At 44.8% G+C, this 27,150-nt stretch overlaps 2 protein-coding genes across 2 annotated transcripts; one reads left to right on the top strand and one right to left on the bottom strand.

Annotated features, from left to right (window-relative positions):
* The first annotated feature begins 2,268 nt into the window (after positions 1–2,268).
* LOC128785949 (interleukin-17F-like) lies at positions 2,269–4,708 on the top strand. Its single transcript, XM_053938846.1, has 3 exons — positions 2,269–2,292; positions 3,177–3,397; positions 4,471–4,708. Exons 1-3 carry the CDS (start codon positions 2,269–2,271, stop codon positions 4,706–4,708), a joined length of 483 nt encoding a protein of 160 aa, XP_053794821.1.
* An 8,251-nt stretch (positions 4,709–12,959) lies between these two features.
* On the bottom strand, positions 12,960–14,650 carry IL17A (interleukin 17A). The gene is made up of 3 exons (XM_053938898.1): positions 14,624–14,650; positions 13,879–14,123; positions 12,960–13,197 (listed from the first exon to the last, which is right to left on the bottom strand). Exons 1-3 carry the CDS (start codon positions 14,648–14,650, stop codon positions 12,960–12,962), a joined length of 510 nt encoding a protein of 169 aa, XP_053794873.1.
* Between the last annotated feature and the right edge of the window lie 12,500 nt (positions 14,651–27,150).

Here is a 27,150-nt window from a genome sequence, read left to right as displayed (position 1 = left end):
GAATCCCTGCTGAAGTTACAAGCTGCTGAAGACACAAGAAGTGAGTGGAAAGTGGTGGTGGGGGTTCCTAACCCGGTATTTGGCGTGACAACGTCATTGCTTCGTCACACGTAACCATTTCCACTCAACCCCATTCCTGCACAATCCAACCCATTTTCATGGCAGTGCCCTTTGCTTTCACAGTGAACGTTCAGGGGGGAAAAAAAGGAGGTCAGTTTCTGGGCTAAAAAAGTGGCTTTCTGGTAATTCTACCCTCTCTTGCTCCTCCACTCTCTGTGTCACATCTCAGTAGATGTGCTGGTGAATATTTAGAACAGTCAGAATAGGAATATGTGTCACAGCACTGGTGTTGCCTCATGTGGACTTGATAACCTGAAATGTGACAAACGGACAGGAGGAGAGGGGCTGGGCTCTGAGCTGTGGGTTGAACCAGACCACAAAGTCATGACAACATCCTGCAGTGATGTAAAGCATCAGTTGATGGAGATTTCTGCTGCTGTGATTCAAGGCAGGTGACAGAGCAGGCACCATTAGCCCCTTCTCCTTGGAAAGTTCTGTGAATTTGTAACAGGTTTCTGATTTTTTTTTCTAGGACTGAAAATGTCAGGAATCTGTTGATTCCCTGGATGACTGAAGATGAATTTATGTGAAGAGTCCTACACTTTAGTGCTTGGCTACATAGCTTTGGGAAAGGTTTCTCTCAGGGCTTTTTCCCACAAATAAGCTTCATCAAGTTGTTACGGGTTTTTATTTTTTTTTTTTTTGTTTTGTTTTGGTTTTTTTTGTTTTTGTTTCCTGACATAAAAATAGCTTTTACTCCCAAAGAGACCTGCTGGTGCTCCAGGAAAGCACCGCAAGCACAAACTTTCCAGTTGGTGGCTGCTTCTTTCTGGACCACAGGATGCAGAATCCTGTTTCCACTTATTTTCATGCCTCCCTCTCCTGTTAATTTTTAAGTGAGGATTGTGTGATTGTGAGGGGGGGGGTCAAATCTTTCACGAACACGAAGGAACAGGACCAGGTGGAGGAATTCAAATGAAACTTCTGACCCAGCTCATTCAGGGCTCTTCAAGGACAATGGTCAACCCGAGTCCCACCACATCTCACATGAGTCCCACCAGACAAGTCAGGAGAGGCTTTCGTCACACCACCTTGCTGGCTACAGGGCCATGGGATTTATTAGAGTGTTTTGGGGTTGTGCAAGACTTATGGGATGTACAAGAGCAGGAGCAAAGTGTGCAAAGGAAAGAATAAAGGTGGATCAGCAAGAAACTGTGTGTGGGGAAGTGCTAAAGATATCAAGGTGGACTAGCTCCAGATTATTCCATAAGTCTGGGCCCCTCCTGGTGCTCCAGCCCCTTCACCAGCTCCATTCACCACTATGTATGTCCAAGGAGCCCATCCAGGAGAAATGCTGCTCCAAGGTGCACCGAGTTTACAGGGCCAGAGAAGGGACAGAAAACCAGTATTCCAACAGCACAGCTCAGGCAGGGTCTGGGAGTCAAAGCTGAGCTGGAATGGGGCTCCTGGTGAAGGTGGTCAGGGCCCTGACAGGGTGTATATGAGTGTTCAGAATTCTCCACAATGTGTCACCACAGCAGGGAAGGCATCCCAGCTCCTGGTGTCCTGACACCCCAGAAGGAATTCTCTTGCCAGAGTCCCTCCCAGACACAGGGATCCCTAAGACCAGGGTGGCTGTGGATTGTGCAGTTGAAGGGAGGTTAAATGGTGAGGTTCCATGTCCTGCCCTCATTTTGAAAGCCTTGCTGGGTGCCTGACTTTGCAGCTTGCTGATCTCTGCTGTTGGGTTTGTTTGAGGCACATGAAAGTGCATCCACATGAGTTTGTGGTGAAAGAACACTATTATTAGAAAGAGGGGAGTGGAAAGGAGTGAAAAAAAAAAAAAAACCCACCTGCCTGAACAGTTTGGGTTTTTTTTTTGGTTTTTTTTTTTGTTCCTTATCTCTTGATCTGCCTGAATAAATGGTATTGGCTGATTTGGGATGCTGGTAGTAGTATTTGCCCTTCCCTTTTTTGGAGTTAGATGGGAGGAAGTGGGCTAAAAATTGCAGTATCAGCTCCTTACCTAACCTCGGGTTAGGTAAGCCAGCTGTGCTGCAATGGAAAGGATGGCAGTGCCTCAGCTTTGCTATAAAATGGAGAGCACAACTGGCTTTGAGACACAAGCAGGGTTGAAAGGGTCTCAGAGAAGGAGAATTCTCTTGTCCTGTCGCCCTAACATCCACCCAAAGCAGCAGGGAGGTTACCATGGCTTTCACAAGCTCTGCTGGGGTAAGTACTTATATCTAAATTAAAGGATAAGATGTATTTCCTGCAAGGGATAAAGCAGAGTGCAGATCCCCTGATTTGTGCAGAAAACCCTTTTAGCCTTGCTGGGAGCTGAATGGGATGCTGGGTGTGTCTGATGCAGCTGCTTGGTGACTGAGTGACAAAGGCGTGCTGGACTACCCATTCTTTATTTATCACATCAGTACTGCTGATGTGGGATGGCAGAATCCTTTTTGCACACAACATGTTATCAAAACTGCTGAAATTTCACTGTGGACACCTATGCATTTGAATTTCAGCCTGGGTAGCATTTGCAGCACTGTCAGCTCCTGTGATTTTCTTAAAAGCCCTGCGTTTATTTTGGCTTCCTTTTAGGAACTGGACTTAATGATCCTTGTGGTTCCCTTTCTGTTTAGGATATTCTATGATTCTAATATTTACTAAAACTCTGCCTATTGGAAATTGCCCAAGAATCCCAGATTTTCTTGGGAAAAGGGGTATTTCCATCAGATAGCTGTGGGTGGCCAGTTTTTATTGTCCTGAGAAAGCCATGGCTGAGCAAGGTTTTAAGCTTAGGCACAGGGGTCAGCTGAGTCCTTACCCCAGTTTTTAGATGAAAAGATGGTGCTGTGTGACCACAGAGGAGGATCTTCATAGCTTGTTGGACAGATGCTCTTCTTAGTGCAGAATCAGCTGTGAACCAGAATTTAAATCAGAGTTTAGCATCAGTTATGATGAGTTTTATTAACATAATTTTGCTATTTGCTCATCTTGGCCCATTTCACACAAACATAAGTATGAAAATGGTCCAGTCTAACCAAGACTTGGCTCTTGGTGCTCTCTCTTTCCTGACTGGGCAGAACTAACGACACCTTTCTTTCTCCCAGTTCAGATCGCTGGTTTTGGTGCTGGTTTTAGCCCTCACTGTGAGGAGCTTACCCCACAGAAAGGCTGGTGCCTCTGAAAGGCTGAAGGAAGGTTGCCTGAACCAAAAGGATCCCAAATTCCCCACGTCAGTGAAAGTTGACATTCGGATCAGCAACTCAGATCATGCCTTTGGGATGGTCCATGATGTCAGGAACCGGTCTCTCGCTCCCTGGGATTACAGGTAACTGTTCAGTTGTTCTCTAAATTGTGAGGGCTGTGCCACAGATGCTTTTTTGTGGTGTCTGTGGTTCATTCTCAGCATATTCCCAGAGTCCCATGAATATTGCAAACACTTCTTGACACACCCTGACATTCTGATATTAGTTGAGATTTCTTCAGGAGAAACTGTTCGTAGAGCACGGGGCTATCACTGGAATGGTTTCCAATCATCTTGTCAGTCTTTATCAATCACAGAATCATTTAGGCTGTAAAAGCCCTCTGAGGTCTTTGAGTCCAGCCATTTCCCCAGCACTGCCAAGGCCATCACTGACCCATGTCCCCAAGTGCCACATCCACATGGCTTTTAAAGCCCTCCAGGGATGATAATTCCTCCACCTTCCTCGGCAGCTGTGCCAGGCCTTAACAACCCTTTCAGGGAAGACATTTTTCTTACTATCCAATCTAAATCTTCCCTTGAGCAACTTGAGGCTGTTTCCTCTTGTCTCTTGTTCCCTGGGAGCAGAGCCCGACCCCTCTGGCTGTCCCCTCCTGTCGGGGAGTTCTGCAGAACCAGAAGGTCCCCCCTGAGCCTCCTTTTCTCCAGGCTGAGCCCCTTTCCCAGCTCCCTCAGCCCCTCCTGGTGCTCCAGCCCCTTCCCCAGCTCCTCCGAGCAGCTCTCTAACCCCTCTGGCCCAAGCCTTTAGTGCTGCATGAGATTGAAATAATAATGAAATTAATTATTCCTCTAGGAAAAGAATGATGTGAGTACATTGACATTTCACATTTTCCTAACAGAAAGAAACATCCAAATGCTGAAATTAAAACCAAACAGAAATTAATAGGCCAGTTGTGAGTTCTGCATTATTTAACCCAGCTCCAGTCCATTCATCGGTTCCTAAAAAATGATACAGCAGTATTACCCTCCTAGTGCTGATTCCATTTCTAGGAAATCATTGTGAAGCCACTGAGGATAAGGAAATCCTTTGTGTCTCACAGTGAGAGTGCACAGGTAAATAGGATGATAGAGATATAAAGAAGATCCTACCAAACCACGACATCCGAGTGCTTAAATCAGTTTTGTGTCCCCGTTCCCAGGCTGGATGAGGATCCCAACCGCTTCCCGCGGGTGATTGCCGACGCCCAGTGCCGCCTGTCGGGCTGTGTGAGCCCCCTGGGGCAGGAGGACCACAGCCTCAACTCGGTGCCCATCAAGCAGGAGATCCTGGTGCTGCGGCGGGAGCAGCATGGCTGCGTCCCCTCCTACCGCCTGGAGAAGAGGATCGTCACCGTGGGCTGCACCTGCGTCACCCCCGTCATCCAGCACCAGTCCTAGCAGCAGCCAACAGGGCAGGCAACGTTGGGAAGAGGAAGTATTTCCCATAAAAATCCCTCTGGTGAAATCCCACAGCTGCCCGCCTCGCCCTCCAGGAATTCGACGCGTCATTCCCCTTCCACATCTGAGCAAATTGTCTCGTGAAAGTCATGATTCTTGCTGTTGTTCATTTATAGATTTTGGGATGGGGGTCATGGGTAGCTGATGTGGAGGGGAGGAAGAGTTTTGTTTGTGGCCCCAAGCAGTGAGAGGGGAAAGCAGTGCTTTTTAAAAACTTATTTTCCATTGCGGTTTATATCAGTTTGGTGAACCAAATTAATTATAGTTTCTGAAGTTGTCCTTGGCAGTAAATTGCCCTAATTGAATACATGCCCACCAGCACTGCCACAAAAAATTCCTCATCCTGCATCTTCTCCCTCCTTTCTTCATCCCTATCCCATTTCCCTCCTCTGGCCATCCCTGCTTACTGGGATGTCAGTCAGACATTGGTGCCACCAGGCCTGGTTGTCACCACAGTCTGGGTTTATGTCACTGCTGCAATTGATTTATTGCAAAACATTTTGGGAGGTAATTGATTCCACTTGTTGAGTGCTAAAATGGTAAAGAACCAACAGATATCTATATTTCTATTTATATCTTCTATTTAAGGCTGTATTTATGGCTCTGTGTGTGCTCAGAGTAGAAAAAAAAATTATCTGTATTTATTCAATAACTTATCTGCTGAATAAAAATAATATTTTATTAAAAAAAATGTTTTTTCATGGTAGTTCAGAATGAGAAGAGACACAGATAATGGGTTTGTGCTGCAGTAGCACTGAGAGATTTCAGCACAGATCGGGTATTTTCCTGTGCAGTGAGATGAGTAAGAAGGAGCAGAAGAGAACTTGCAGCCTAAATAGATTAAAAGACTCAAAGAAGAGGCTGAAAGCAGTGAAGGGAGGTTCTGCAGGTGACAATGGAATGAGGTTTTTTAGACCTCTGGGATAACCTCTAGGGATGGTGGGAAAAGAGACAGGAGATGTTACATTCCAGGGCTGCAGCCAGATTTTGGGATGGTTCATTAGAGCTGGGAAAGGTTTGTCCTATCCTCCTCCAGGCAAGCTTTCATCCCTGTAAACAACTTTCTCCTCCCCCAGCTGAATGGCTGGCTGAGCAGGAATGCAGGGAGATGTCAGATGGCTTCATCTCACTGCTCCCCAGGCAGGTAATTCACAGGTGCTGGGATTAAAGTGGTGGATGAGGATCCCTCACATCAAGGAAACAGAACTGTACCTGCAGGGCGTGGTTCCTGCTGAGCTGAGGTGTCCTGCCTTAGGAAATGAGGAATTGCCCTTTCCCTCCCTGAGCTGCACAAGGAGCACAGCCTGGCACAGCTCACTGTTCAGGAGTTGGACTGGGTGATCTTTGTGTGTTCCTGAGGATATTCCATGATCCTATAATTATCTACTCTTTTATCAAATTACTGCAATATCGCTTTTTTTTTGACATTGCTTCTCTTCCATCCAGAGCTGAGCCAGGCTCTCAGACCTCTGCTTTGGTTTCTGCTGCAGGAGGTTTTAAGCCTGCATTTCCTTTTACATTTAAATCAGGACAAACCCATGCAAGCATTCTAGTATTTCATTTTGACTGCACAGAAACCACTTTAAATCAGATCCACCTGGTGCAGGTAGACCCTGGGTTTCCTCCTCAGGGTGGGCCAGGTGAGTTGTTTGGTCTAGATTAATCAAGGCCAGGTTGGACAGGGCTTTGGGCCACTGGGGATATCAGAAGGTGGCAGGGGATGGAATGAGATGGTGTTTGAGTTCCCTTCCAACCCAAAACATTCCACAGTTCTGTGATTCTACAATTCTATGATGTCTCCTCTTGTTGGGACGGATGAAAGTTTGACAAGAAATTTTAACAGATATGTATGCTTGGCAGAAAGTTTTTTTTTGAATGTAGATTCTGAAGAAGGAATGGAAATGAAAGCAAATTTTGATATAGAAGAAAAGAATTGCTGAGTCAGTCTTATTGGGTAACTAAGAAGGCAAAGGAAACAGAACATGTTTTTACCAAGCAAAAAGATTCCACAGACAAACAAGACTGCCAATGTTGCAAGTAGAAAAAAGGTCTCAGAATTTTCCACTGCAAGAAAAACTGAAAAACAACTTCTAGCTTAAACTGTAACATACTAACTTTTTGTGATTGGAGAAAATAACATGAATATGGTAATTATAGTAGTTATGACCGGCTATAGGTAAAAGTAAAGGTATAGATTGGTTCTTATGTATTAAGATGCTCAGCAAAGTATATAATGCATTGTAACCAAAATTAAAGAGTGTCCAGGTCTACAGCTGGTGTGACAGCTGTAGGCACAGGCTTGTCACCCATCACCCTGGACTGCTGGAACATCTTGGGTACAATAAACTGCGTTTTGAAGAGCTGCCCTAAGTCCCACAGCTCTCATTCAGGCTCTTACGTCCTCTGGTGCTCTTTGTTGAGTCGGGTGTGTTCTGTGCCCCGTGGGTCACTGGGAGCCACTCCAACCATCCGTGGGTGCCCTTCTCATTCAGTTAGGAGCATCTGCACCCATTTGTGGCAGCAGCTGTTTTGTTATGACCACTGAGCTCTTCATGTGGTGCAGAGCCAGCCCAGGGAGGCATCTCCTGCTCTCCTCTTTCAGTAACCGCTGACTAGGAAATCGCAACCCGCTTCTTACTCCTGACCTACTTCTCTCCACAAACCTGCCTTGTGGGGCTGCCCTCACTTGTTTTTCAAGGAGAAAAATACTCTACATCTCTCCTCTCAGTCACTGTTACTTTGACACGGGGTTCATGGCATCATCCTGTGCTGATGCTCCTAAACACCCACCAGCTTACCCTAAGAGTGGTCCTGACTGGATGGATAATGAAGTAGCTAATTAGGAAAATACATAGGTGGCTAATTAAGGAAGTCTCACCCATGGGTCATGAGGCTTTGCAGGCAGAGCTCTTGACTGCAAACCACACACCACTCAGGGAGGCATTGCTTGTACGTGGGGTTTGTTTCCTCCTAATGGCATAATTCTTAGAGTGCAGCAGCTTGTAAATACAAGCCTGGTTATTTTTTGGGTACTGGTTTTTGCTGCCAGCAATCTATTAATTTGGGGGTTGGAACTAGATGATCTTTAAGGTCCCTTCCAACATAAACCACCCTGTGATTCCGTGAATCAGCGAACACTGCAAACAGATTTATGCTTCTTATAAACAGCACAGTCATATCAGCACCGAGAGCAAGTGCAATTCACAGCCTTTGCTAAAGGCTTTGCTTGGTTTGCAGCAGTGGCCCCAGACCCTGGGTGCCCAGCTGGGCATCTCTGTCTCTGAAAGGGGACTTGGAGCAGCCTACAGGGACTGGATTGCTTTACCAGGAGGAGAAGACACAGCTGGGGGTATGGCAGCAGTGCCACAGTGTCTTCCTGTAACCTGCTGGGCTAAGCAGCCTCCAGTCACAGGTTGGTACCTGAGCCTTGTGGCCTTTCCTATTCCTTTTCTCCTGATTTCCTCTCCCTAACCTCCTACCTTTGTTTTTCTGCTCACTGCTCCCCTTGCCTGTGTGTTTTGGCAGCTGATCCTGGTGTGGCAGCTCCTGTGGGATGCTGGATTGAGTACAATGCAGAGCCCCCTGCACTGCCATGAGCTGAGGGGCACAGCAGTGACCCAGCACAGGTAGATGCCCCCTCCCAGACCTGTGCTGTGACCTGTGGTCGTGTTGACCAGGAAGTATCTCAGGCCTCTTTGGACCCCTGACCACAGACAGGTGCTCCCGGGAGTGTTCAAAGGCCACAGCAACCTATTCCACAAAAATCACTGCTTTGGAAAGTGTTACAAAATTAATTATGTAAAGAATGCAAAGGTGGCAAGCTAAAAGGTTGCAAAAACCCAAGAATTATCTGTTTGGTAAGGCAGACAAAAAGGAAAGCCAACATGGTTTATAGGGATTTTAACATTACAGGCAAAATTTTAAGGTGATGAGCAATTTTCTGATCAGACCAGAAATTCTCTGGAAGAGTGATTTTCTGAGCAGTCCTGTGGGGATCTGTGGATTGGTGCCAACATGATGGGTACAGAGGGTAGGATAAGTTTCTGTATCAGCTGCTGGTTCTGGAGATGGCTCGAGAGACCAGACCAGAAACGTGCTCCCATGTCACCATCACCTCCAAAACAGGAGACTTTCCTTGACCTTCCCTGTGAGGGTGGTGAGGCAGTGGGAGAGAGAAGCTGTGGCTGTTCCATCCCTGGAAGTGTCCAGGCCGGTTTGGATGGGGCTTGGGATAGTGGAAGGTGTCCCTGCCCATGGCAGGAGGATGGAATGAGATGATCTTTAATGTCTTTTCCATCCCAAACCATTCTATAATGCCACAATCTCCTTTTGTTTCCATCTCCTTCTCCTTTTTCCTTCGATATTATTTTTAACCTTGCGCCCGAGAAGAATGAGTGGGCTGATTCTGCATTTTCTACTGTTGCAAGGCAGTGACAAATAAACCTCAAACCTGACTAAAATATCTGTGATTGTCTGGTATCACTTGGCAGAGCCAGAGCTGTTGGTGGGGATGGGACATGTGCTGGTGCTGGCTGTCAGGAACTGAGAGGATGCCAGCCAGGCTCATTACAGACTACACTTTCTGCCTTTGCTGCTCACGAAGAGGAGTTCCAGGAGCTGGACTTCAGTGGTCCTTGTTGGTCCTCTCAGGATCTTCTATGATTAAAAACATTTTTCATATTTTCTAGTTCTAGTTTTCATAGTTTCTAGTTCTTATTCCCCATACTTCCAGGGGCAGCAGGTTCAGGTCCTCAGCTCATCAGAGAAATCCCTTCTTGCTTTTGGTGTAACTGTTTATTTATTCTTCCTTCAGAAAAGTGGCTCAGCTTTTCTACTTTTTCTATAAGTTCAACAAAAGATTAAAAAATATGTTTGATGTACTTTGGGGCTCATAGACTGACAAAACACTTTTTTTCCTGGGCACAGCTCTCTATGAGTGAGTAAAATCAGTACAAACCATCATGTTTCTGTTTTATCTGCATTCTTAGTAAGCACAATACATTTGCATCATGATCAAGGTTCCCAGTTCTGGTAAATGAATAGAGATAGTTTATCTCCTCTCCAACTTGACCCCATAATTTTTCAGGGTGGCTTTTCATTTCAGACTTCTGAAACTTCTGTTCTTGGCCCTCATTACAGCTGAATCTGCAGCACCTTTTAGAAGCATCTGGTTTCTATCCAGATTGCTTTGATAAGTGGCAATGATGAGTGTGATTATCTGCAAAAATCCAAGTTGAAACTTCCCTTCCTGGTGGCTTTTACTCACAGGTTGTCAAGTTACTGCTGCTCAGATTTTGCAAACTGACATGAAACTGAGATGGGGAGCAGTGCTGGACTGGAAACTTCTAATGTTGGAGAGGGTTTTGCTGCAATTCCACCCCCTTTCCTCCAAATGATAATACAATTTAAGAGCATCAAATTAGCAGAAATTTGCACTGAAACTCTTGAAAACAAGGAGGAACAATCTTTACCTGTTGAACCCCAAACTGATAAGAGCTGTGCATAGGTGAAAGAGGAGCTCTACTCTCTTTGGTCTCTCATTGTGATCATTATTGACTGTAGAAGAATAAGGACACTGATGAGGTCACCCTTATCAGGATGCATTGATTTGGGATTATTCTGCACCTTTCCAACTGAACATAGCAAGGAAGGAAATCAGTGAAGGAAAATCTCTTGGCTCATGGTGCTAGGAGTTAGGAGAGAACTTGCAGTAGGAAAGGAAATAGTCCTCTGGCCCTATAAATCCAACTTATTAATTAAACGATTAAATGCTTCTGCAGGAGCATGTAGAACACCCAAGCAGCCTGTAGGTATGAGCACAGAATTGTCCAAATAAATAAAAAGTGGTTCTGTTCTAAGGTTCAGATTTAGCTGGGTTGGTAAATGATTCAACAAAAATCATGCTGGTGCAAGGGAGCCTGGTGTATCTTCACTAAGGCCAGGTTGGATGGGGCTTGGAGCAACCTGGGGTAGCAGAAGGTGTCCCTGCCCATGGCAGAGAGGTTGGAAGTAAATGACCTTTAAGGTCCTTCCAACCCAAACCATTCCATGATGATGATGATGATGCTGATCTGTGAAGTCTGTTAGAAGAAATCTGTTGGCTTTTCCATGCTCCAGCTATGTCATCTCTTTCTGACCTGGTTCTGAATTTTTACACCTCAGTATAGATCTCTCAGCATTTTCCAGTCCCTACTATACATGTGCCAACTCCAGCTAGTGGCACATGACTTCCAGGGAAGAAAGGGCTGGACTCTCTGTGATTTTAACTGTTGGAAGTTACTTGGGCTAATTGCAGATATTTTGACAATACTCCTTCTAGGAGTGGTAGGACATCCAAAGATTATCTAAACAAGGAAGTCAGTTCTGTTTCAAATTTCCTGGATTGATATTTATATAAATCTTTGAAAACCTTGAAGGATAAGTGTTCCTTGATGCTTTTTATTTTAGGATTTTTTTTTTTTTTAAAGTCTGTTCTTGCTTAATACTTGTGGGAGGGTCAGCTGGGTTAAAGTTCAGGACCTACAGGAGACCTTAAGGAAGAATAACTGGAGATAATGTCAGAAACTAGCTAAGTTAGGATCATATACACTCCTAGATTTCTATGTTTAGGCAAAGTTGTATCAATGTTTGAAGGTAACTAATGGTGTAGACAGGAGTTCATTGCTGTGATTGCAGGTACCGTGGTCAACCTGAATTAATCAATATTTCCTTGGTCCAGTGTTTATCTGCCAGGTCAGGGAATGGTGTGGCTGTGCTGTGGGTTTAGGTTACAGGCTGACCCACCTGGAGCAGGTTAGGGAGGGTTTGGGCTCACTGGAACAGCTGGTGGGAAAAATCCCCAGTAGCAAAAGTTGGGATGATCACAGCTGGATCTGGAGAAGATGCTTTCACCTGAGAGGACCTTCCCTCTGGTTAGAGACTCTCAGCCCTGAGCTCTGCGTCTCCACAAGTTCTGTATTTGCTATTGCATTTGCCAGTGCCTCAGCAGGGCCACACCTCCCCGAGACAGCAGCAAACAAAACATCCACATCTTCACCAGCCTGCCCTCCCCTCTGAAACATGGAACATGTTCACTGGGGCACTTTTAACCCAAGTGTGCTTTAAATAAACCCACCTGCTGTGCCAGACACCCACCCACGCAAGCGCCATCCAACCGCAGATGAAGTGCTGCGGCAGGGTGCTCCACTTTTGAAGAGCTGAAAACGTGTTGGAAGGACACGAACACAGAGAAAATCACGATTGCGATCAGCCAGACGTGGTTAATTGCTTCAGTCCCCCACCTGACTCTCGTGAGCCTCCCCCTGCGTACCCAGGTGGTGCCTCTGCTCCATGGAAAATGGGCTGAGATGGGTTGGGCTGAGATTCACAGGTAATTTTGGAGTGAAGTTAAAGCTCAGCAGTGGAAGTGCACTCGCTGTTTTAGGGGAGGGAGTTTCTTTCCCCCCAAAGAAGTATTCAAAGTGCTGTGTTGTACCCATCTTTATAAATCCTTTTCCAATCAGATAATTAGGTGGATAACTGGGTAATTACCCAGCAGAAATTTCTTTTTTTTTTTCTCGTCTTTAATCTCTTTGATACCACTTTATGAATAATTTTCCTCCAGGTATCTTAGTTTCTCTATTGGTAAAATGGTGTTTTCCCTAATTTTTTTTTTCTCATGGGCTTTACATTCTCTACTGCAGAGGTAGATGTTATCAGAAGAATTGGAGGATTTAACAGCATATAAATCTCTTTTACAGAGTGATTTCTTGCCTTATCAGGAACACTTCTTTAGAAAGAAAGGAGAATACCAAAGAGATTTTCACTAATTATTTTTTTTTATTACATAAAGATAAATAAACATTACCTTAATAGTTAAAAATATATATTAGGATAATACATTATTATCATGTTTTCTACCAGCATAAATAGATTTATATAAATAGACATTTCAAAGTGTATAAACTAAGGATGGATAGAGTTCCCATTACTTTTCAGCCTGGCACATGAAGGTGTCTGGATTCTGAATTTGTGGAGTTCAAGATTTTGGGAGAAAACATTATTTTTTTAACCGAGACACCTAATTTTCAATATATTCTGCTGTATTCTTGACAAATTTTATGGCTTGATTCAGCATTTTGGAGGCTGGATCAGGCCTCTTCCATGCAAAGAAGTTCCCTGTGGCTCCTTGCTCTTGCACCTCCAGCTCCCTTCAGGCCTGGTGCTGGACCAAGGGCGTGACACACGTGCAGCCCACGGTGATTTTTTTCTTCTCCAGCCTGTAGGACTGCTGGCAGCCCTTCTGCTCCCTGCGCAGGACCAGGATCTCCTGCATGATGGGCACGGAGTTGAGGCTGTGGTCCAGCTGCCCCTCCGGAGTCACGCACCGGGTGTGGCGGCACTCGGCGTCCGCGATCAGCCGCGGGAAGCGGTCGTGGTCCTCGTCGATCCTGGGGGTTGGCAGGAAAGAGAAGGTTTGAATCCAAAGGCATGATAGTCAGGATGACTCTGGGCTCCCTGCTCGGGAGCCTGTGCATCCTGGGGTGCATTGCCTACGGAGGGACAGCAGCTTCTCCAAGACTGCAGGTTTTTCCGAAATAAAATGTAAGTAACTAAATACTGGATATTTTAAAATGCATGGCTGCATGCAACTGCCTTTGCAGAGGATTTGCTTCAAGCAGGCACTGACTTTGAAAGACTTATCAGAAATGATTTGAGCTTTCCAATGTGTCACTTCAACTAACAGACCCAAAATCCTTCAGTTCCTCCCCAAAACTTGAAACGTTGGTGTTAAACCACTGTTGAATTTGGTGCATCATTAACCCTCTGAGGTATTTTATAATGATATTTTACACAAAGAATGCTTTAGAATATAAAGCTTGCCCCAGTATACAAATTAATTTTTAAATTATAAAAGTCGTTTGCTTTGCCTTCTGTATACTGCCTACGCCTTGTGGGTTTTTTTTGTGCTGCTTTCTGTACTGGTTCTCTTTCAAAGAGGATTATACAGATGTGGATACTCTCATATTTCCAAAATCTCTCAACTGTAAAGCACTGAAAATAGAGATGAAAGCGTTTTTCTTGGCCAGGGCATCCAGTGTTTTTCCAGGCCACAGGGACAGGGATCATACCTGTAATCCCACGGAGCCAGAGAGCGGCTGCTGACATCTGGGCTGGTTTTGGTGTCCTGGTTCGTGTTGCTGATGCTGAGGTTGACTCTCACAGTTTGGGGGAATTTTGAGTCTTTTGGGGTCAGGCATCCAGCAGATGCTTGCTTGAAGAGATTCTCTGGCTTGAGCCCAGGCTTGATCACCTTCCCCTGGGCAGAACTGCTGGCTGACAGCACGGCCAGCAGCACAAGGAGCAGGGGTCTGAGCTGGGGAGAATTGGTACATTTAGGACACAGGACAGATGTGAAATTCATCCACAGTCAGCCTAACTGGTGGTTAAAGCCCCTACTGCAGGTTGGAGTAATTATGGAAAAATGTGCAGTATGTCACATCCACTTTTGTTCTCATTAACTGATTCTCACAGTGCTGATAGTTATATTTACACCCAGTTGTAATCTGGTTGTAATGTTAAATTATAGAAAATAATATAATAGAGAAGATAGCAGAAAGAGTATAACAAAAAGAAAGACACTCTAAGGCTGAGTTTTCAATGTATTTCTTGCCTTAGAAAATGCTGTGGGAGCCCATGTCACTGATGTACAGTCTCATTGCTGCCCCATGAGCATTCTCACATTTTAAGTTTTTTAATTATTAATGATTTAAACAAGCATTTTAAAGGTGGGTGCAGATCCCTATTCCATCTATTAGAATTTAAATAAGTCTCTCTCAAACTGGGGGAAAATAAACTCAGAATTCAAGTTCTTACCAGAGAAGCGCAAAAAGTTGGAGACATCTTCCTTCCTTCTCTTACTGCTTCTGATGCTTGTGCTGGGTTCTGCTGAGCTGAAGGTGTCTGGGCACATCTGCTGCTGGACCTTTTATAAGAGTTTCTGGGTTGTGCAAAATAATTTGGAGTAGGTGTTTTTTTCCCCCAACCTTAACTGTGGTTTCTGACCAAAACCTAAATTAAGAAGTGTATGTATATAGGTTCCATTAACACAGGTGGAATACAGGATATATCTTAGATCTGTAGATGATGTCATTCCTTCAGCCATGTCACTCTAATGGTGACAAAACCACAAACGTTGCAAATTTGTGGGTGCAAAGTATTCGATTTTAAATTGGGGTGCCGTAGATATCAAACCTAAATGTCGCTGGCACAGGTTTGGATCTGTTCACTCCTTGGTCGGTCTGACGTCTTTTCACCCCAGATTGGGCAGATGTTGGACAGCTGGCCACCATCAAATTGCTCTCATGTTCTTCCCAAGGGCTGCAATTTTTCTTGATGTCTGAGGAGCAATGTCCCTGCTCAAGCTCAATTCTCCTCTGAACTGGGCTACTTCTATTCACGGTTAAACCTCAGGTGTGATATCTCAGTGTTGATCAGAATGCTTGGTGATAGTGAGCTCCCAAAAGTCAGTCACTCTCCACATAGGAAAAAAAATGAGTGAACTTTGTTTTGAGCTTGCCACCCTTTAATTTTGCTTTCATTTTCCCTCTCTCGTGCTATGAGGCAGTGCTTTGTTCCTAAGGAAAGGAGTTTGGAAAGTCTGCTGGATGTAGTTAAACTTCCTAAGTTAGGGAGAGGACAAAGGGGTTCCAGAGAAACTTTGTGAAGGCTGAGAGATGCAAAATGATGCAAGACACAGGTTACACAGAGGAGCTGTGGTTTTCCTTGGATCCATGGAAGTGCCCAAGGCCAAGCTGGACAGGGTTGGGAGCAACCTGGGATATTGGAAGGTGTCCCTGCCCATGGCAGGGTGTGGAGCTGTATTATATTTAAAGTCCCTCCCAACCCAAACCATTCTATGACTCTAGGATTCTATAACATCAAGTGTATTCTCTGATATTTCCTTTTTTAGGAAATAGTCCCATCATTTTGCTCTGACAGTGGGTTACGAATAGCTCAGATGTGCCCCATGAAGTGACACTCAGTGTAACAGCCTTGACATGCTGATCAGAACATTTCCCAGGTCTAATTTTAGTGGGGTTTTTAATAAAAATTATATGGAGAAGGTACAAAATTTTTATATATGCTTAATATTTATATCTAAGTCCAAATTTTACTCATCTTGTGCCATCCAAAGGAGGATTCAAATAAGGGTAGAATTTAGTTTGCGGGTTCTGGGATACCCGTGACCTACATCCGCTTGTTTAAAAGAAGCTGATGTTTCAGAAATTAAATGTATATTTCAGTTTCCCTCTTCAAGTTAGAGGTGTGCAGGTTAAAGGAAATGGTCCCCTCAGAAGGGGTTTTCTCTAAAGCAATTTACTGAAATATCCTTTCAAAGTGGGTCAGTTAAATTGCCAATTTTAGAAGCAAAATACGTATTGGAAAGCCTGCGAAGGAGCGGAAGGTCAGGTTCAACCAGCCTGACCCTAAATTGTCTACCTTAAATGCGTCAGTGGTTTGGGTTACTTAAGCAGTTGAAAGGTGAATAGTTTAGCATTTGAACATGGCTGATGCACCACAGCACAACAATGGCAAAAAAAAATATTTCCATGGTTTATATCGAGGCATGAACACGTTTGTTGGCAGTTGTCGTAGGCAAGATGTGAAGGTCTGAGGAGAAAATGTGCCTCTTGAAATTTCTGATTTCAAGATTTTTCCAAGCTCCAAATAATTATTTTGTAATTCCTAATGCTCTGAACTGAAAGAAAAATTAATATGATTTTCCCCATGAGATTAGAAGTTGCCCCAAAGGATTTGTTTTATTCTGATACAGTTTTCTCTTAGCTAGAGATCTGGAAACTGGGACACTAAAAAAAGTTTACTGAAACAACAACAACAAAATGTAAAGGTTATCAAAAGCCTTTTGAAATGAAACCTATCCCTTTTCTTTGCTCTGGTGAAAGCTTTCTTGAGAGCAAGTTGCTCTTTAAGTACTTTACCTGGCTGAGATTCTTCAGGCACTCAAACCCGAGTGTGTTTGCATTTGATGACACTTTCTCCCCTCAAAGAGTATCTCAGAACCACAGAACGGCTCTGCAGACCCAGCAGCACCCTCAGGAGCCAGGTGTCACCAAACCCAGGGACTCACCCTGTGGCATCTCCTCCTCAGTGTCACTGAAGTTGTATGGGATTCATTAAATTAAAAATTAATTAATTAATTAATTAATTAATCCAGCAGGAGTCTTCCTTGCCTTCCTTGCACATCTTCTTCCTTCTGGGAGGGGGAAGGAGGGGTCACCCAAGGGTTTGGGTTGGAAGGGACCTTAAGGTTCATCCTGTTACAATCCTGTTATATCAGTACCCATCCCCATCTGTGGTGAACTCCCTACAAATACATTTCTAGAGACAGTTTTTGCTTTTACAGCCATGGGACTTTTCCATTCTGCATTCAGATTTGATGCAGATTTTCACTGATTTTCATTCAGACAAACTCTGTCATCTCAGTGCCTAAAGAGACCCATACCAGTCCCAAACTTTGGTTCGCTGTTTCTTTTCATCTTCAGGATCCCAGATCACTCCTCTGACCCTTCTCCCAGCAGTCCTTGGCTGTTTTGCTCCTTATTCATAGAATCCCAGAATACCCTGAGTTGGAAGACACCCACTTTGACACCAAAATCATCCAGTCCAGCTGTTTGTGCCAGCCTCACAAACCCTGCTATTTACCAGGGAAATACAGGGCACCCCAGCAAACAGCACTGAGAGCAGCAGCAGCATCTAAAACCCTGGGCAGCTGAACTGTCCAGGTGAATCCTTTGGGGACAGAGAAGGACACAGGTATAAATCTGACCTTGGGATGCTTTTGGATGCCAAGAACAGTTGGGAAAGCTCATGGGTAAATGAGTCTCTTTTGGTGTTCATCCCTTGCCATGGGCAGGGACACCTTCCCCTATCCCAGGCTGCTCCCAGCCGTGTCCAGCCTGGCCTTGGGCACTTCCAGGGATCCAGAGGCAGCCACAGCAACCATCCAAGTGCTGGAGCTCTGGAGTCCTGACTGAACTTGCTGTAAATTAAAAGAGAACTTTACACATTTTTTAATTGCTATCAGTTAAGTTTATGATACTTCTGTAAAATAAGATTGTTTTTTATTTATGAGTAGGAACACATTTATTTTTTTTTTTCTTCCTGGAGAGTACATATTATATTATTTTTCTTCCTTTTGAGTACATATTATAAGTCCCTATAAATACAGCAGTATTTTTACTTCACACAAGTAATACAATGCAATACATACAAGCATTGCATGACACACTCTGCATTGTGGAGGCAATTTCTAGGTTAGACTGAGTTCAGTGGTGATCTATGGGAAACTCAGAATTTGATTGAGAAAGATCCTGGGAGGGGACATGACCAGGACAGCTGCCCCAAGTAATCCAAAAGGATATTCCATACCACAGGATGTCAGCTCAGATAAAAACTAAGAAAAGAAGGAAGGGGGTGCATTTGTTATTTACAATATTTGCCTTCCAGAGCAACTGCTTTGTGTGCTGAAGCCCTGCTTCCTGGGAAGTGCCAGACATCACTCACTGATGAGAAGTAGAGAATAAAATTATCTTTTTTTCTCTTTTTCTCTTGTTTTCGCTTGTGCACAAACTTTTACTTTTGTTATTGTAAACTGCCTTATCTCAACCCAGGAGTTTCCCACCTTATTTTCTCTCTTCTGTCCAGTTGGGAAGGGGGAGTGATAGAGTGGATCAAGATTCTTCCACCACAAACTTGGAAAAGAGAAGGCTCTGGAGAGACCTTAGAGCCCCTTCCAGTGCCTAAAGGGGCTCCAGGAGAGCTGGAGAGGGACCTGGGACAAGGGATGGAGAAACATGACACAGGGAATGGCTTCCCACTGCCAGAGGGCAGGGATAGATGGGATATTGGGAAGGAATTGTTCCCTGTGAGGGTGGGGAAGCCCTGGCACAGAGTGCCCAGAGAAGCTGTGGCTGCCCCTGGATCCCTAGAAGTGTCCAAGGCCAGGCTGGATGGGGCTTGGAGTAACCTGGGCTAGTGGAAGTTGTCCCTGCCCTTTGTAGTGGGGGTGGAACTGGATGGTCTCTCAAAGTCCCTTCCAACCCAAACCATTCCATGATTCTATGAAGTCACTGCACCAATCTCCCACCCTTTTGATTCTTACACAGGAGACACAGCAGAAGAGCTAAAATAGTTTTTTTTCCTCTATTAAACACCTGTATTTTTCCTCCCCAGCCACTGCACTGCAGTAGAAATGATCATCTCTTACTTCATGCCTGAATTTCCAAGCACATCTACCGGAGATCACAGTCTCACATCAACTGTGGTTGCTGCCAGTGGTTGAAATGTCCTTTGCATAACTAATATCTAATACATACTTAGTAGCTGGGAAGTCAACTTTAAGAAAATGAGCTGGAAAGGGACGTTTTAAGAAAGGGACATTTGTGGAGCATTGAGAGGTCCGTGCTATTTGCCCAAAATCCAGCCCTTACTTTGTGTTCCACCACTCACCACTTTCAAACCAAATTAAATTCAGGAAACTTGTTTTCTCAACAGTATATCTCTGTATCCCAGAGCTTAACCTCAGAGTTGCCAGGCAGGTCTGATAGGGCAGCCTGCAGAAATAAACTCATTTCTACTGTAGCCATTTTCCTGCTCCCTGGTAAAATCTGAAAATCTTGATCATTCATTGTAGATTCAAAAAAATCATAGAATCACAGAGTAGTTTGGGTGGGAAAGAACCTTCAAATGTCATCTAGTCCAACACCTGCAATGAGCAGCATCCTCCACAACATCAGCTTGTTCACAGCCCCATCCAACCTGATCTCAAATGTTTCCAGAACCATTTCTTTTTAAGAAAGGAAGTTCCTCTTTTTCTGTTTTTTTTTTTCTTGCAGAGCAATCACTCCTAGCCACATTTTGTATGCGAGAATGTGTCAGAATCTAAAAGTTTTACAGAATAAGTGACTTAGAGCGGTTTTGGTGAGAGTTGTTAAAACACCAGCAGGACCCTAATTTTTGAGCCCTTTCACCTCACTGCAATTCAATTTGACTTTTTTTTTTTTTTTTTTTTTTTTTAAGTAATGGAAATTCACCACTTTTCCAATCATATGCAAATTCTGACCGCAGTGCAATGAAGTTTCCAGAACTATCCCAGGGAAGGATTTCAGAGAATTAGCACTGCTGAAGGTTCCTCCTCAGAGACGTGGCCTTGTGAAGGTGGGGTGGGGACCATGGGTGGATGACAAAAACCCCAGGTCCCATTTTAACCTGAAAGATGCCTCTTAACCACACCTGATCCTTCTGTGCTGATGCCATGGATACAAGGGCAAAGTGAATAGGTGTGTGCCAGGCAGCATGGACCACTCCTGATTCTTTTTCTTCTGGTTGAACTGGCTGTGCTGAGCCCAGCTGGGCTAGAAAAGGAATTGTGGTCCTTGGTTTCAACCAATGGTCAATTCTGAATGATTGTGGCCTTTGAGTGCTTAGGGGGGCTTTTAGAAAAGAGACAGTAACTTTTTACATGGGCAGAGAGTGATGAGACGAGGGTAAATTATTTTAAACTGGCAGAGGGCAGGTTTAGATGGAATATGAGGAAGAAAATGTTCTCTGTAAGGGTGGTGGTCCTGGCACAGGGTGCCTAGAGAAGCTGTGTCTGCCCCTCGATCCCTGGAAGCGTCCAAAGCCAGGTTGGATGTGGCTTGGAGCAAGCTGGGATAGTGGGAGGTGTCCCTGCCTGGCAGGGGGTGGAACCAGATAACCTTTAAAGAAAAATCAAACCAGTCTGTGACTCTGTGATTAGTGGGAAGAAGACAAATGGGGTCAGAGCAATGAGCTTTTGGAGGATAGAAAAGTTATGGCTGATGAGAGGTTGATAATCTAATTGCTCTTCACATTACTGTGAAAGTCACTCTTTTCTGAGCAGTGGGAAGATTGTATAAATATACAGGACTGACACGTGCAACTACAAGCAAACTGTTTTCCCTCTAATCAGTTAAGGAATTGCTAAAAGCACTTCCATTATAGTAGCTGAATTTCCTCTATCTTTTTTTTTTTTTTTTTTTTTTGCATTTTCCTATATTTTTTTTCTTTACTGTGAAGACTGAAACATTAAAATGAAATGTGCCTACACTTCCACCACAAGGAAATAATCTTGCTGCTTCCTACACCTACAGCTTCCAAAGCCTGAAAAAACCTTCATGCCATCCCTTCAGAGACTCACCTCTGCTGCCTCCCCTGGTGCCCAGGTGGTTCCCTTGGCACATCAGCTGTGAGGGAGATGCCAGATATCACAGGGCTTCTGTGGTGCACAACATCTGATGGCTGATAAGCAGCTTATGTGAGAAACACAGAAAGCAAAGTACCTAAATGTCTCATCATCCCAGCCTGAGGTTGGCTTGCAAAGGATTCAAGCAGGGCTTTACCATATAAAGTTGCATCAGGCAGAGTTAATCAGGTGATGGGGTGAATGCTAATCTGAATGTTAATCAGGGTGATTGCTTGTCTGTCCTATTTTCTTTCTTTGTTTGCAGCAAAGGGAAGATTGGCAGAAGCTTTCTGCATGTTTACAGGAGACCTTTGTTCCTTCAGGGGAGAATAAATGAGGTTTTAAACTGGATTAAATGGTCTCACACCCTGAGAGAACCTGGATATAGCTGGTGGAAGAGCAGATAAATGGTAGTGGGTCAAGAGGAGGGTCTTGGTCCTCTCAGGAAATAATTATGAAGAGAGAGGGGAGAACAGTGTTGCTCTTGGGGTGCTCAGTAATCACCAGAGATCCTCCTTGATAATGATGCCCCAAGTATTTTGTGTGGTCAGTGTCTGTTATTGAAAGCCTGAAAGAATGAAGTGGATTATATCAAGTTTACAGAAGTCTTCCATTTTGAATCTTTTCAATGTAAATACACAGGCATATATATTTATTTCATGTGGGGAAAACTGGCTTTTGGGGTGAATGCAGTGCTTCCTGAAAACTGACAGTTGTGGCAATTAATGCCCAATAAAATTGCACTTTATTTCACACCCAGAAATACTCCGCAGAAGGTTCTGAAGGTGGATTTGATTTGCACCCTTGTTTTATTTACTGTGAGCAGGGGCTTTGCTCAATGTAGAATTGCTGAAGGCTGTTTCCAAAGTGGTTTGGACTTGAGGTCTCAAGTAGACAGAAATTGGATCAATTTTTGTGCTTTCTGAAGACAGAGGAACATCGGTCATTTCTAAGAATTATTTATTTCCTGAATTTCATAATTTTTGATTCTGGTTATCTCATAATTGTTTGGCTAATAAAATTCAGTGGAAGAGTGTGTGTTTTTTTCAATTAATCAGTGTAAAAAACATTTTAACAGTGATGAAGGGAAATGAGAGAAGGTGATAGACAATCACTGAGTGTGACATAAAAATGCTGCTTTCTACACTCCTCTTCATTCCTGCTGTGCCAGGACTAAATCATGTGGATGCTCTTGTCTTACAGATCTTGGCAGAGGAAGGAGTGAGATTGTCCTGCTGTGCTCATTCCACGGCAGGGAAAGCTGAACTGTGGTAATTTTAACACTCTGTGCTATTTCTTGCTTTCCAAGACATTCTTGGTGGACCAAGATGGTTCATAAATTCACCAAAAAACAAAACATTTTTTGTTCCTTTTATAGCATAATTGAACAGGAAAGAAACTGGATTTTTGGTACTTTTTTGTGCAAGATGGTTCATTCCAGGTCATCATTAAACACAATTATGAGTTTGAGTATTCAGAAGACCTTTCCTTTTAATAGTTGTTGGTGTTTTCTATTGTTCCTCATTTATGGGAGTGTAAGAAATATCTGGCTGGAATATCTGGGTTTAATGATTGCTGAAATGCAGTAGGAACAGAAGATGGGGAGGATATCCTTTGCCCAGCTCCCCTAATGCAAAGGATGCTTACCAGGAGGGAACATCACATCAAGAAGCTAAATTTTAATTTCTGTCTTGTTTTGCACATTTTGTTTTCCTCATCTTATTAAGCAAATAGACACAGGTACCTTTTCCCCACTCATACTTTTGACAAGATTTCTCTGGGGTACTTGGCAAGACAGTTGGGTGAAATCTCTTTTACTTTTTAAGTTGTGTGTCTATTTCCACTTATGTCCTGGTTCTCCAGGGTTTTCCTTTTATTCTGGGGCTTGCTCTGCCCACTGTTGGGAAGCTCTGGGGATCTACAGCCCAGTGCTGTGCTCTGCAGGGGTCCTTTCCATTGATGTGGTGCTGAGCAAACCCAGGTTGTGTGGAGGGGACATGCAGTAAGATATGAGGTGTTAAAAATCCCCTTTTGACTCATTCCCAGGTAAAAAATTAGATCAGTTTACATCAAACGCTCAGAAACCCCCAGGGGTTTAGGACTGAAATGGGGCATCTTGGTGGTTAAGATCCATGGACTGTCAGGGATGACACAGTCCTTGCCCAGGATGAATTAATTGTGTATCTGGAGTGAAGGAACCTGGGGGATAGAATAATGGAATTGTTTGGATTAGAAGCGACCTTAAAGCCCATCTGATTCCAACCCACTGCCATGGGCAGGGACACCTTCCACTATCCCAGATTCCCCAAGCCCCGTCCAACCTGGCCTTGGACGCTCCCAGGCATCCAGGGGCAGCCACAGCTTCTCTGGGCAGCCTGTGCCAGGGCCTCACCACCCTTGGAACATTTTGTCTTTTGACCTGAATTTACTAAACCTTCTAGACTCAGGAGCCTTTTGTCTGTCTGGGTTTTCCAAATGACATTGCTGAAAAAAATGAAGTTGCGCTCCGTTGCATTTGGGAAGATGTGCACTTCCTGTCCTTAATCGAGATCCAAAATGCTTTGGAACAGGCTGATGCCACTCCTCATTCTGCTGCATCCATGCTCTTTCCTCCTCATCCATCCAGCAAAAAATAATGGTGTCATGAATGATACACATAAAGGACTTATTTTGATATGCATTTGTTCATTTGTTTCTTAACAACTTTGAATTTTTTTTGGTGGAGTGAAGATTGGGAACAACCAGCTGAGCTGAATGTCTGAAGTTAGATCAGAACTCATTGCCTGGCTCAGAGAACAGGTCAACAGAGCCATTTTCAAGTTGTTTGGCTGTTTTTCTTCATTAGTTGCAGTGTGGTGTGGGTGGGAAGACTCAGAAGATACCTCTCAGGGAGATGTGTGATCTGGTGTGCGTGTTGTGGCTGAGTGGATATGGGATAACTGATGTCAAAAACCTTTGCTGTGCAGATTGTGGTTACTTATAGCTCCTTTTTGTGTTAAATAAGTAAAAAAGACACTTGGACGCAGAGGGTTTTCAAGAATATGTTGCACATGTTGTTTATGATTTTTCTTAATAATTTAATCACAAATTACGTGGACTGGCAGTGCTCAGCAAAGGGCACAGTGTGGATGGAAGTTTGATAGGGAAAGGAAATAAAGATGGTTGTGGCTCTGCAGATCCACACTGATTTAGCAATCTGCTGACTGTTTCAGAGCCAACAGCTTTGTATGTGATATTTTGAGCCTCTGGTAATCATGGGATGGTTTGGGTTGGAAAGGACCTTAAAGCTCATCTCATTCCAACCCTCCTGCTGTGGGCAGGGACACCTTCCACTAGACCAGGTTACTGCAAGCCCCATCCAGCCTGGCCTGGAACACTTCCAGGGATGAAGGAAATGCTGGAGAACCCCTGCTTGCAGTGATGCTTATGAAAACCAAAAGCCCATCCCAAACCTTTCCAGGTGCCCCATCCCCAGGTGCACCTCTGGGGACGTTCAGAGCGGCAGCAGATCCATCCGGCAGGAAGGGCTGGTGGGGCTGAGCTGAGGCAGAGGCAGGCAAACCTTCCTGGCTTGGTGTTTTCCACACTGCTATAGCTGGTTGAAGGGGACCAAACCTCCGAGGAAGACGGGCTTGGTTCCGTTTGACCAGCCAGAGCAGAGCATAGCTCCGGGCTGCAGCACGCGCTCGGCTCCGCTGCTCCCGACCTGCAACGGGAACGGGACACGTGAGACCAAGGACACGGGGACTGACCTCTGCTCACAGGGACAAGAGGGTGGTGCAGCACTTGGGACACCACCTTAGGAGACCTCACCACTCTCCACAGAACCATGGAATGGTTTGTGTTGGGAGGGACTTAAAGAACGTCTCATTCCAACTCCCCTGCATGGGGGCACCTTCATATAGCTCTTTCCTTCCTGCTTCTTTCTCTTTTCCTATTCTCCCTCTCCTTATTTTCTTCTTTTTAATTTTTTTAAATTATTTTTTTTAAATCATGAAAAAAAGGAAAAGTGGGAGGGAGGAAAGACCCCTCCTTTGTCCATTGAAGGGAAGTCACCTGCCAGTTGTCAGTCAGGCATCACTTTTCAGAGCCACCCTGAGCCCCCCAGCTGTACCTGGAGCCTCAGCAAGGAGACAGCTGCCAGAGACCACGAGCAGCAGGGCACGGGGCAGCTTCCAATCAGGACAAAAGCAACATTTTTCTTACCCTGTGCATAGGCCCCTTTCCATGCGCATATGGTTTTCCGGGGACTTAGAGTAGTTGGATCTTAGGTTGGAAAAGGCCTCTAAGGTCATCAAGTCCAAGTGACTTGATACATTTTTCTCTGAAAAACATTTTGATATAGGAGGGGGTTTTCCCTCTTTTTTTTTTTCTTTTTGTTTTAATTCCCTTTTGTCTTCTCACTGCTTACTGTTTGGAGGAATATTAATTTGAATAACCTCTGGACTCCTCTGCTTGCTTCATACTTTCTCTTTGCTCATTGGGGTATTCATCAGCAAGGGAAGCATCAGCAACTTAAATTTGATATTCCATATGGAAACATCTATCTTACTGCCAAAGAAACACCTCCTGCAAGCTTCCAGTTACAAAATTCATTTCATACTCTGCCCCTTCAGCACTAGAATGTTGCAAACTTGATAAAATTTGGGAAGAATTAGAGTTTTTTACCTTCTGTCATGGTCTGGGTGTGGTTACACAAGTAGAGGAGGGAGGAAAGAATGGAGTGAAAACAGTGGCCTTGACCCCCCAGGCAGGCTGTAGGTTTTCCCAAACCTTAGCCCCGTGTCTAGGTTATTTCTTCTCCTGTGTCCTTGCCAGTGTGTGTGTGCCTGTAACCCAATCCTGGCCCGTGCTGTGCAGGAAGAGTCACTGCTGATCCCAGGCTCCGGCAGAACACGCCGGGAACAGCTGCAGAGAGTAAATAAGGGATGGGATTCCACCCCAGGGTTAAACCCCAAATTTATGCAGTCAGTCAAGGCTGGGGACAGGCTCAGCTGGCCAGCCAGAAGTTTGGCTTCATTTGCCAACACGTGAGCATCTGGCACCATCCAAGGATCCACAGGCTGTCTGGGACAGCCACGTGTGATGTGCAGGTGTGGCACAGCACAGAGCTGAAGAAAGCCACTGGGAGCCATTCTTAGGCTGTCCCCAAGGGCACTGGGGGACAACTTTTTGGCAACTAAATAAAGTCCACAGCGCCACAGGCTGCAACAAGTTTTCTTCACCATAGAGATGAAGAGACCACCAGGTGCAGAAAGGGAAGTGTTGGGATTGACACATGGACAATGGGTTGATCAGCAAAGTCAGGGAGGGAGCATGGGTCAGGATTCACACCCCTGCCAAGATTCACATCCCTGCCTGCTCATTCCCTCGGGAGCCTTTTTGTCTTGCCTAGTTTTTATTATTAGAACCATGGAATGGTTTGGGTTAGAAGGGACATTAAGGACCATTCAATTCCAGCCCCCTGTCATGGACAGGAACACCTTCCACTATCCCAGGTTGCTCCAAGCCCCATCCAGCCTGACCTTGGACACTTCCAGGGATCCAGGGGCAGCCACAGCTTCTCCGGGCACCCTGTGCCAGGGCCTCGCTTCCCTCACAGCCAAGAATTCCTTGCCAAAATCCCATCTATCCCTGCCCTCTGGCAGTGGGAAGCCATTCCCTGTGTCATGTTCCCTCTGTCCCTTGTCCCAGGTCCCTCTCCAGCTCTCCTGGAGCCCCTTTAGGCACTGGAAGGGGCTCTGAGCTCTCCCTGGAGCCTTCAGCTGAACAATTCCTGCTCTCCCAGCCTGGCTTCAGAGCAGAGGGGCTTCAGCCCTTGGAGCAGCTTTGTGGCCTCCTCTGGACTTGCTCCAGCAGCTCCACATCCTTCTGATGCTGAACTCCTGGGCTGGAGGCAGCTCTGCAGGTGGGGTCTCACCTGAGCAGGGCAGAGGGGCAGAATGCCCTCCCTTGGCCTGCTGGCCATTCTTCCTTAGGATAATTTTTCTCTGCTAAATTTATCTTCTGAATTATCATAACCTAGGAGTTGTTTCTGTACAAGAAGGACAGGATGAAATAATGGTTTGACAAATGCTTTCCTGAATTACATCTAGGAGACCGCAGGGCCTGGGTC

Source organism: Vidua chalybeata, chromosome 3, assembly GCF_026979565.1.
Source record: "Vidua chalybeata isolate OUT-0048 chromosome 3, bVidCha1 merged haplotype, whole genome shotgun sequence".
NCBI classification, from domain to species: Eukaryota; Metazoa; Chordata; class Aves; order Passeriformes; family Viduidae; genus Vidua; species Vidua chalybeata.
The sequence above is the reverse complement of the archived record's forward strand: the minus strand, read 5'-3'. Positions and strand labels throughout refer to the sequence as shown.